Genomic DNA, 12,185 nt, shown 5'->3' on the forward strand with positions numbered 1-12,185 from the left:
AAGAAAGTTAAAGTTCCTGGCTATTCTTAAGTTTCATTTTGTTTTCAGAAAAAAAGTATCTCCTATGACAGTAAAAATTTTTTGAAAATCTAAATGTATAGCGAAGTCTTCTGTTGATTCAGGTTATTTTTAAAGCATTTCAAGTCTGAATATATTTTTCATCTTTTTACACGAAAAGAAGTATTTACTAAGATGTCTAATTTTTGTTATCCAGTTTCCTTTTCCACAATTACTTAGCTTTAGAACTTCTATTTGGGACGAGTTTCACAGTTGGTAATTCACAGAGCATACCTCCGAAGTCTGTCCTGGGCATTAGAGAAAACTGGCATGTGCCAGTGGCGGAGTTAAGCTCAGCTTCTCCCACATGCACACACACAGCAGGGGAGGTAACTGAGATTCTAACACTTCCGATCTTTAAACAGCACATTTTCTCCCTTTAAGAAGAAACGTAATCACGTATCAGCCCGGGAATCGGGAATACAACCAGCACGCGTGATCTTGAGGGTTCCTGAGGGAACCACATGTGTTGTGGTCTAAGGCGATGGCGGACAGTGCCCTTCTGGCTGGCTCCCGTGCAGCTTCCTCATTCAAGAAGGAGTGTTTCAAAGTTTCGTCTCTACAGGGGCACTTGGTTGTCTTACGGGAACTACTCTTAGGTTAACACAAATTCCCACACGTTGTTAATGACCTCATCAATGGGATTTCCCATAGCGTTAAAAGTAGAAACTGTCCTTCCTTCCGCTTTCCTGCTCTATTTTAACGTTTACTGTTATGAAAAGGTTTTTTAAAAAGTACAAGTTCCAAGGCAAAGACAACCTCCTTAGCAATTTCGCCTAAAACCCACTTTCTCTGAAGCGCTGTGATAAAGGGCATCAAAGCGCACCAGGCAGAGCATAAAGCGAACAGCTCACGACGGCGCGGCCGAGCACACGCTGCGCGTGCCCGGAAGAACCCAGGTCAGAGCCGCAGGCCCGCGTCCGCGGCCCAGTTTCACGTCTGACCTATTTTCCCCTAAGATGACTCTTGCGGATTTTAACACCTTCCCGCGGAGGAGGCGCGGCGAAGTTGCGCCGGCCTTCGGCGGCGGCGGTCAGAGAGCCGCGCGGGAGCACCAGGGCCCCGCTGAGGAGCACTCCGGGAACGGTTCCCGTTCTTCGGCGCTACCGTGGGCGCGTTCTGAGCTCAGGAGCGGTAAACGGGCAGCGCTCAGAGCATGTCCCCCTTCCCCGCGTTGCCCCGGAAGCCGCGCAGAGCGCTGCACGCCTCAGCCTCAGCCCCTGATGCGGTGCCGGCGACACGTGCCATCAGCAAGCTGCAGGGGCCAGCAGGGGCCCCGTAACCTACCCCGCCCCCCGCGGGCCTCGAGTTCTCCGGGCGGGGACGGGCGGCGCAGAAAGCCCCTTCCAGGTCTTTCTTCAGCTTGACGACGCTGTCTGAGCGCGGCCTCCAGGAGTTAGCCGGGCGCGCGGGAGTCCGGGCCGCGTCCCACCCTACGCGCCAGCAGCACCGCCCCGCAGAGATGCGCTGCGCTTCTGGGGTGCTGGGACGGGGCCCCCCGCCGACGCTCCCTGCCGGTCACAGAGAACCAGCAGCGCCTTCAGAGCCGTCGCCTTGTGAGGCGAACCCACAGGCCTTCACACTGGCGTGAGGAAGGGGTGCAGCCGATGGCAGGGCCCCCAAGGGCCTCCGTGCTGCCTCTCTGCATCCCTCACGCTGACATCTCCCCAGGGACGTTTGCGCTTTGCTCTGAGGGCTCGCACTCCTCCTCACCTGCCGCCTCCGCGATCTTCTCAGGGCTCTTGGCTGTACTCCCAGCACTCCCCGCGCGCCCTCCCGGCAGGCCATGCGCTCCAGCACGCCCCCCGCGCCACGTGCTCCCAGCATGCTACGCGCTCCTCAGGCGCTCTCCCGCACACCCACGTTCCTCAGCCGCCTCCTTTGCGCTCTCCTGGCAGCTCTCTGAGGTGCTCCCAGCACGCCCCACGCACCCTCCCAGCAGGGCCATTCACCCCCAGCATGCCCTGTGCGCCACGTGCTCCCAGCGTGCCCCGCGCGCCTCATGTGCCCTCTTGGGATACCCATACTCCTCAGCCGCCTCTTTTGCACTCCCTTCGCTGTTGTTGGCGCCGCTTCCTGCAAGCCCCACGCACGTGCGGCACGTGTGCTCTCCCAGCATGCCCCACATACCCCACCCCCAACACGCCCCGTGGGCCTCGTGCTTCCCCGGCATGCCTTGCGCACCTCAGCTCTTTCCGCCAACGCTGGTGACTGGTGACGCCGGCTCGCATTCGTTTAGAGAAGAGCTGGGGTTGGCCCCAGCGGGAAAGCGGGATCCCGGGCGCGAGAGGCCTTCTAGCTGTGGAGGGAGAGGACAGTGGGTCTACTGGGGAGCTGTAGGCGTTGGCCCGCTTTCAGGGCTCACCTAGGCAAGTGCGCCCTTTCCCTCCCATGAAGGGCCCGCGGAGTCTGAACCGTCTGACTGGAAGGTTGTGCAGCGCTCTGTGGAGCAGCAGCTGGCGGCAAGCCCATCGCGGGCACCTCCTCCATTTGACGGGTATTTATGAGGCGCCTGCTGTGTGCCTGGAGCTTTTCTAGGAGTGCTGAGAAGGGACAGACCGGCACCGAGGGACGGACAGGAGCGGGAGGGGGAGCCTCCTAAGGAGGCCAGGGCGGTGTTTCAGGAGAGCAGTGGTGCGGCCTGAATCAGGGGAGGGCTGGGCAGGTGGGACTGGGTCGGGAACGTGCTTTGAATTACATCAAGTACGTTTCAGACACGGATAGGCCTGCGGTCTCAGAGGAGCCAGGTAGAGCCCCAGGGTGTTTGTCTAAGGACTTGGAAGGACGGGGTTGCCATTGGCTGAGAAGGGGAAGGCCCTGGAGGAAGGAGGAGTGCGTTTGGGGATGAAGGCGAGGAGGGGTGCGGTTCCGGGCACATGGGTGTTGGGAAGTGAAGAGGATCTGCGTGTAATAGTTTAAAACCCCGCGGCCGGATCACCAAGAGGGAGTGTAGGAAGAACAGAAGCCCTTACGCGGGGGCCTGGGACACTCCAGTGTAAGTTCCTGGAGGTGAGGGGCGATCGCATAGGTCGAGGGCCGGGGTATTTTTATGCAGAGAAGAGCCATTTCTGAACCTCGTATTTCACCAGTCAGTGGAAGGTGTATTGTGAAAGGATGGGATCTGGTATTGTGTTGAACGTTTGGCCCACTGCAGTAGTTCACTTGTTTTGTGTTTGCAAGATAAGCTTTGGCCAAGAGGAGTGCGTTTAAGTATCTTCCTAACTCAGGAGGAAGTGCTCAGTACGCGAGTGGTCCAGCCGGGAGGTCGTCGTAAGTGATTATCACAAGAGTGACCACCAAAATCAGCCTATGACCGATTGTAATGTTCTTTTGAAACAAATATACCAGCAAATAAACTTTTGGTCCTTTTAAATTTTTTTTTTTTTTTTTTTTTTTTTTGCTTGAGAGAACGAGAGAGAAACTCCCCTGTGCCCAAGGCCTAGAGAGGGGAAGCAAGACTCCCTGCTGAATGTGGAGCTGAAGGCGGGGCTAGATCTCTTGACCCTGAGATCATGACCTGAGCCAAAATCAAGAGTCCTTCAGTTAATGGATTGAGGCACACCTATCCTAAACTTTTATGGTCTGGTTTTATGTCAGCAGTCATTGGAATTATTAAAAACAAATCTTTGAAGACAGGAAGATCTCTATCCTACCTGGCATATGCACATAGAAAGAAAAAAATCGCATTAGGACAAGGTGAAAAATAAATACAGATTCAGTTTAAATAAATGTATATATTCACTAGCTTTTTTTTATCTGTTTAAGTACAGGTAAAGTCTAGTGTTTTTCATTTGTAAAGCACACCTGTCAGCACTTCGTGTTCTTAGTACCTCTGCTATTGAACTTATGGTCTCTGGCTTCAACAATTTCAACAAGGCAGAATTAAAGATTTGCAATTTTCAGATACGCCCACATTACCAAACACCCAAGTACTAAATGTCCAGTTCTAGTCCATTAAAATGAAACGTTGCCTTATGGAACAAAATAAATAAATCTTTTTAAAATGTAAATAAATCATAAGTAGATAATTTTATGGTTTTTTGAAAAATACTGTCATTGTTTATCAACCAGTCAGACCTAAAGGTAGAATATTACCTGCATCTCCAACATTCCTTCGTTTCCTCTCCCAGACACTTCCCCACTTACCCCAAGGTAATCACTGTTTCGGCTGCTAATGTCATAAGTTAATCTTGCTTCTTTTGAAAACTTGTATTAATGGAAGCGTACAACATGAATTCTTTTGTGTCTAGCTTTTTTTTTGTAAACGTGATTGTGAAATCCATATTATTGAGGGTAGCAGCATCTTATTCATCTTCATTACTGGATAGAGTTCCATTGTGTATATAAACTTCAATTTGTCCTTTTTTTTTTTTAAGATTTTATTTATTTATTTGACAGAGAGAGAGATCACAAGTAGGCAGAGAGGCAGGCAGAGAGAGAGGGGGAAGCTGGCTCCCTGCCAAGCAGAGAGCCCGATTCGGGGCTTGATCCCAGGACCCTGAGATCATGACCTGAGCTGAAGGCAGAGGGTTAACCCACTGAGCCACCCAGGTGACCCCAATTTGTCCTTTCTGGGGTTAAATGGACAATTAGATTGCTGCCAGTTTGGGATTATTATGAAGAATGCAGTGAAGAGCATTTTTGTTCAGAAAAAAGTCAGAGAATGCTAAATAGTTGTATAATTCTATTTTTATAAAGCTCAGTAGTTCTCCAAGAAAATCTGAACAATAAATTGTTTCTTGATATATTTATACATGCATAAATTTTTTTATAAGCAAGGAAACAATAAGCGCAATTCAGGATAATAATGAATGATTTTTAGGTGGCAGAAGGATGGGATGTAGGAGGAGCCCATAGTCCCCAAGTCAAGTAAAGCGTTCATTGATGCTCATTTATATTATTTTTCTTCAAAATATGTATGTGCATTCACTTATATGAACATTACATCATTGTTTTTAATTAATAAAACACAAAATGTCATAGTGCCAGAATTTTTATCTAGGGAAAAACTTTACTGACAGGATACATTTTGATGACAACCTTGTGGACATGCTTATTCAATTTACCAGGTATATGAGTCACTTATTGTTTTTCCTTTTATCTCACAGGCATTCAAGATGGGAAAGAATCTCTTAAAGATTCCACCTATGAAGGTCAAGGTTGTTGCATTATGTTAAATGACGTTTAAACTGAGCACACAAAGATTGGGCCATATTTTGTGGCTAGGCAGGTACCACGTTAAAATGAAGGTTATTTCTGAGAAAGATTACCTGGGGAAGAGTCAAATCTTTATTCAGAGCTGGAACTAGGATGCTAAGCTCCAGGTGGGGACTGAGGTTCAGCATGCATCTTGACCTGGAATTTGAAGAGTCTGGATGTCTAAGAGCGTATTTGTGATAGAGCATAATCAGCTGTCCTCAAACATAGGGGGACTGGGACCCTGTATGATTTGACCCTAGTAAGGGTTCCCACTGGGTGTGTGCCTCATGGTCACAGGAGAATTGACAATCTAATGAACTGATTCAGTTGACATCACTGCTGCATTTATTAAAGATGAATCGACTCTCTCAGGCTCTAGCATCATTGTATGTGGTGGAAAATTATTTTTGCTTCCTTTAGCAAAGTTCATTTGAATATTCTGGCCCTGCTGTAAGAAAGCAAAGAGAGAGCTATATCTTCATACTTAAGCCAGAGTGCCAAGGAGGAGAGTAGGGTGGTGGTGGGTGGCAGGGAGTGATATCCGTAATCAGTAAGAGAATTAGGGAAGTAAAGATATCCAGAGACTAATATTGACTTCTTTGTAGCATCAGCTTTAGAGGTCCGAAGTGATATTTTTATACAGATAAGTAACTGTTTCTGACATGGTGCTTCCAGCTTGCAAGAACTCCACTGCCCTCTCCATCATTCACATTGTACACTTATGCAGATGCATTGAGCACTTTGGATTGCTCCTAGGTGTGTACATTGTTCATTTTAAACTATTTTCATGCTATTGCTGCATTTAGCCTCTCTTTTTTTGTGTGTCCTAGCCTGAGAAAGAAAGAAAACAGCTTTATCTTAATATATTTCTTGGGAAAAGTTAGAAAACTTGGCTAGTCCTCTTGCTAGTGACAGATAAATTAATCCACATTTTTCATTATGGTTAAAGTAAAATTGTGACATTTCCAAGTACTTACATGCAATCTTCTATGTAAGTTTATACCTGTATTCATCCAAAAACATTTATTGAGCATACACTGAGTTCTGGGCACTCGGCTGAAGACACAGCTGTGAATTATCCCTGCCCTTGAGGAACTCTTGGCCCAGTGAGAAGGGCAGATGTGTAGACTGATGACTTAGTGAGTGTGTGATAATCAGAGAATCAAGGAGTATTGAGTGGGCATTAGTGGGAGGGGAAGAGTGTGATCAGCATGTGCCTCCGGTGTTGACTACTAAGCTGAGTCAAAAAGGGCCCTGAGTTCTAGGGCAAGAAAAAGGAAGTGGGAGAAAGGAACGAAGAGAGTCCTCTGGTGAAAGGGGACTTGAACAAGGGTATGGAAGTAAGGATAGGATGCTGTGTCTCCAGCGACAGATCTCACTGTCGCTAGGCTAGGCTGTAGGTTTGAGCTGGAAATGACAAAAGATGGAGCAGGAATGAGGCAGATTTTGAATGATCTTGGATGTTCTGGTAAGGAATGGGAACTTTAGTTACTGGGAGACCTTGGAAAGTCTTAGGCAAGTAGTGATGTGATCAGATTTTAACTTAGATTCATTATTCTATGGAAGATGGATGTGAGGAATTGAAGACTAGAAGGAGAACCTGTCAAGGTATTGTAAGCAGGTAGGCAGGTAATCATGAAAGGCAGATGTGGCAGAATGGTACTAGGGATAAAAGAGGAGAACACTCATTAGATATTTAAGAGGGAAAATCTCTGGGACTTGGTGATGAAATCAATTCTGAGGATGATTTGGATAATTTGCAAGCTTCTTACTTGGGAAATACACCATCAACTGTTTCAAAGAACTGTCTGGAACCCTAAATCCTTTACAAAGTTAAATAGGATACCTGGAATTTTCGTTATGCATACCATTTTGCTCTTGTTCTGTTTATTTGTGCTAGAGACAAAAAGATTTTTAAAAATATAATATTGCAGCCATGTCCTACTATCAAACATTCTCCTTATTTGCCTGCTTCTAAAGAAGGACATACAAGGAAAATGTGCCTAAGAATGTATTTACAATAAGATATATAATTGTTGTTTGAAGTTAGGAAAATTGCCCTACTTCAGCAATGAACTTCAGACATTTGATGAGCTTTGTGATCAGATAATACCCATTGCTCCCTCCTCCTCATTTCTGCTTCTGCAGTCCAATTGAATAGAGATTCTCAACCGACATTTGGTATTATACATGGATAGAAACAACCTCAAGCCATACGTACTTTATTTGAAAATGAATAAAAATGTAAAATATTTAGAAAATTTTGGAAATTATTGCTAATAGGAAATTATTTAGAAATCAACAAAATAGACTATATAGATGAGAAATTTAGACATTTTTTGAAGGAGAAAGTTAAATTTTGCTAATATAGTATTTAAAAGGCCTGGATATAATGCAAATTATCTGTAGATATTTGAATTGGGAGTCCCATCTTTGTTGAAGGGCCCATTTGTTTGAGGGAACCAGTTCTCTATGGTTCTACCTGTATAATGGAGAATTTAACTATCAATGGGCAGGGAAAGGCTGTTCAAGCACATCTTGTGCATGATTGACAGAAGTAGAAAATGAATAAAAAATGTAATTATGTTTGCTTATTTTTGGCTTATAGTGGAAAAGAAACTGCTTTTTACAGTACATTTTTACCCGAGGAACTTTAGAAGTGGTGTTGGTTTTCCAAATGTTTATAAAAATGTCTTTGCTGGAGGGGAAGTCAGGAGTTTATAAGTATTTGTGTTCTTTAATCTCTCAGGTTTGTTTCCAAATTTGCCTAGATTTACTTCACCTTGGAGCACCTGCCATATAGGATGTTTCCTCATACCAGCGTTTTGGAAAAAGGAAGCCTCGTAGAATAATAGTAGCAGCACTAACTGAAATCTATTGAATGCTGTCTATGTGCCAGACCTTGTCCTAAGCATATTATAAGTGATATGCCTAGAATAGGTAACTGACAAGCTCATAGCTATGCATCTCTGAATAAATCATCACTAAACCAGGGGCAGGATCCAGATCACTAGTGCCAAAGTTTTGTTTTTAACCACTTCTGGATTTGGAACTGAGACTGAAATCTGGAACAATATTGATGGTGGATTATAGATATAGCCATGATCTTAAGAGACTCAGTGCTCTGCTAGAAGTCATGGGAAGATTTAGCTGTTCTAAGAACTGTTTAGGGAAGTAGTATAATCTGGTTTACTATTTTTAAAATATATAGGAGCATTATAACACGAATTGTAAACATCTGAAAAGAGAAAAAGTGTCAAGTCAATAATTTAAACTCCTGCTTGGAGCAACTAGAAAAAAGAAAAATAAACATAAGGTAAACAGATGGAACTAATACAGAAATTAATGAAGTTGAAAAAAAATAGAGAAAAACAAAAAGAAATCTGGCTCTTTGAAGAGATCAGTAAAACTGACAAGCCTCTAGCAATGCTGACAACCAAAAAATGAGAGAAGTCACAAATTACTAATATCAGGAATTAAACATGGGATATCAATATAAATCTTACAGACATCAAAAGGTTAATAAAGGAGTATTATGAATGGATGAAATGGAACAATTCCTCAAAGAGTATGAAATACCACAACTCTCCCAGTATGAAACATAATTTGAATAGTCCTGTATCTGTTATGGAGATTAAATTCATGGTTTAACTTCCTGAAAAAGAAATCTGCAAGCCCGTATGGCTTCCTTGGAGAACTCTACCTATTCTACTTTTAAAGAATAATAAAACCAATTCTACAAACCTCTTCAGAAAAATAGAAAAATAGAGAATACTTTCCAATTCATTCTCTGAAGCCAGTGTTACTCTGATTCCCAAACCAGATAAATACCATGCGTGAAAGAAAACCACACACCAATTTCTCCCACAAACACAGATAAAAAAAAAAATTCTTTAACAGAATATAATTTAGCAATAAACAAGTGGGGTGTATTCAAAAATGCAAGGCTGGTTCAATATATGAAGACCAGTGTATTCCATCATCTGTAAAGGCTATTTAGAGAGCTTGGAAAAATGTTTCCTTCTCCATGGTCATGGATTCCTATGGAGGAGGTAAGCAGTGAGGAAGGGAACTAACATTTATGAAGCTTCTAACATGGACGAGCTGTGTTGAGTCTCTAGGAGGATGACCTACATGTGTAACCTGCTATGTAGGTCCTTTTAGAGTTCACTACCGTTGGTGAAAAGGAGCTTAATAGATGACTTGATAATACGCTGGGCTTTCTCCCCCCCGCCGACCCCCAAACATTTGCAAATCTTCCTCTGAGTGCTCTAAGCTGGGGAGTTGCTGTTCTGGAGTCCTAGTGCTGTTGATCCTTTGGGATTTATGTAAACAATATACCGTTGAGAAGAGACAGAGGGGACACTAACGCAAGTACTCGCCCAGTCAGTGTCAACAGCGGAGAAGCGCTGCAGAGCTTGAGGAGTAACTAGGACTTTCTTTGTACCGCACAAATAATTTCCCTGGGTCTTCTTGTGAGAATTGGATACGCCTGGGAAGGGGAATGTCCAGCACAATTCCTGAGTGGCGATTCTGGGCAGCACACTGTTTCTCTGACGCAGAGTGATGGCACTGCGTGTTTTAAGTCCCCGAGGCTCGGGACTCTCCCATCACGTTAACAGATTTTAATAGTTAACAGATTCGCAGCGGAGCGACTTGGTTACACAGTGACATCCAGGGCTAGCTAGTATGACCCGATTGCGAAACGGAGGCGAGGGTGGCGTGCGATAGCTAGCTCCCGCGGACCACCCTTGGGCCGCGGCCCCACGCAGATACCCAACGTTGGGTGGCCTCCGCCCCCTGCCCCGCAGCCTTCTGCGCAGACGCAACGGAAGCCCCGCCCCAGCTCGCCACGCCCTCCGCGCGCTCCAACTACGGAGTCCTGAAGGGCACCTTCTGCATCCAGTGCACGCCCGCGCGCTGGGCGGGGGCGCGCTCGGGTTGGCGGACGGTGTCGGCCGAGGGCGGGCCCCTTGAGTGACACGCGCTCTGTCCACTCATCGGAGGCCGTGCGCCACCGCCCCCTCCGCGGCGCGGGCCGCCCTGCTCTGGGCGCGGAGCCGGGGCCCGGGAATGTCCCGGGCCCAGCAAGTTGAGACGCGCGCTCCGCTCCTCCCGGCTTCGCTGGTGTTTTCACGACCCGAGGCTCTCCGCGTTCCGAAATGGCCAAGCAGTCGGACCAGACTGTCAAGTACTACACCCTGGAAGAGATCCAGAAGCACAACCACAGCAAGAGCACCTGGTTGATTCTGCACCACAAGGTGTACGATTTGACCAAGTTCTTGGAGGAGGTGAGTTGGAGAGACGTGACGCTGGCTGGGTTTGGGGTTTCCGTGCGGCGAACCGTTTGGCGCTCGCATCGTGGCGCGGTCGAGGTGTGCGGCTGTGTGGAACGCGCTAGCCCGTGCGTGCACACCTGAGCGCGTTCCTTCCGTCTGCACCTGTGGGTGCGCCCCCTGAATCCGGACACCTGAGTGGCACCCGGCTCCGCACGCCTGGGAGCGGCCGCGGGTCTGCACACCTGGGCGTGCACCCTCGGGAGTGTCCCGCCGCGCGTCGGCCGGCGTCGCTGCCGGACGAGCCATCTCAGCAGCCCGCGAGTGCGGGCGCTCCGCAGAAACTGCCTCCCTCCGCGCGCCGGAGGGCACCGCTTAGAGCAGGGTGGGGAGCACGATCGCATCCGGAGCTGCCTTCCTGGGAGGGGGCGCTGCTGCGGAAGGATTTTGAATAACCCTTTATGAGTTTACACGGGGGGTGGGGGGCTCCATCGGAGACCAGGATCCTCAAACTTGGATTCCCAGTAGAAGCCGGTTGGAGACCACCCGCCCTGAGAACTGTGAGATCGTACAAGAGAGGACCCTGAGTCTCGAGGTCCGGGTGTAGTCCGCCCCCGCTGTCCCCGGCAGCAGCAGGCCCACCCGCACCATCCACGCGCAGCCTGTTCGCCGGGAAGGAGTTCGGGGATTGTTAACCGCATCCAGTGAGGACAGCGCGGCGAGGTACGGTGCTGGACTCTCGGGATTAGGGAATCAACCCCGCCTGTGTGAGGCTCTGATGGAGAAGGAAGGATGGGTGGTGAGAACCGCCAGTGGGACTTGAGCTTTAGCTTTGGGAGTTGTAGACTAATTTTGCCTAACTCAAAGGAAAACATTGCTTTGATGAGGTTCTTTGCATTAGGTTACAATGTTTGCAGTGAATTCTAGGATGTTTTTCTTTGCTACCTCTGGATTTGTTTTATCACTGTGGGTGAGCTTGAACCGTAAATCCGAATGCAACACTTAACCTCCTTCGCCGCCCCCCACCCCGGCGCCTCCCCCCAAACAAAGGAGAATGTTTAGTGATGCTAATTTTTTTACATTGTTGGAGGGGAAATGGAAGTAAAAGCCTGGTCTCAGCTAAATCACAATTTACATCAAGGGATTTTTTTTTTTTTGAAAGACATTTTATTTATTTATTTGACAAAGATCACAAGTAGGCAGAGAGGCAGGCAGAGATAAAGGAGGAAGCAGGCTCCCTGCTCAGCAGAGAGCCCGATGTGGGGCTCCATCCCAGGACCCTCGGATCATGACCTGAGCGGAAGGCCGAGGCTTTAACCCACTGAGCCACCCAGGCGCCCTACATCAAGGGACTTTTGCTGAGAACTTTTTTAAAGCTGTGTCTTAAAAGAGCTGAAAGTGATGTTTATTAGTAAGATATTTTACTCCTAAATTGCCAGTTAGTGGTGTGCCAGAAGAAAAAATGGTGTTCCGATTGAGGAGTGGTTTATAGTAGGAAGGCACACCTGATCTGTCCCTCTTATCTAGTCACAGGCCATAAAGCATCAGGAGTTCATAACCTGGCGCCCTTACATCAGGGCTAACTGATGCCAAAGGTCTACTTTCACCTGTTCCTTTTTCCTCTCCCATGGTATGTGTAATTCTAGAATTTTA

General features: G+C 47.1%; 1 protein-coding gene across 2 annotated transcripts in view; it reads left to right on the plus strand.

The window, feature by feature from the left end:
* Positions 1 to 10,322: 10,322 nt before the first annotated feature.
* LOC111154302 (cytochrome b5) overlaps positions 10,323 to 12,185 on the plus strand; it is a 36,310-nt gene continuing 34,447 nt past the window's right edge. For both annotated transcript variants that reach the window (XM_022513810.1, XM_022513811.1), the window contains exon 1: positions 10,323 to 10,547. In XM_022513810.1, coding sequence (XP_022369518.1) covers positions 10,419 to 10,547 — 129 coding nt within the window. In that variant the 5' untranslated portion in view covers positions 10,323 to 10,418. The remainder of the gene's footprint in view (positions 10,548 to 12,185) is intronic.

The sequence above is a fragment of the Enhydra lutris genome, unplaced genomic scaffold, assembly GCF_002288905.1.
Source record: "Enhydra lutris kenyoni isolate GAN:26980312 unplaced genomic scaffold, ASM228890v2 scaffoldscaffold36, whole genome shotgun sequence".
NCBI lineage: Eukaryota > Metazoa > Chordata > Mammalia > Carnivora > Mustelidae > Enhydra > Enhydra lutris.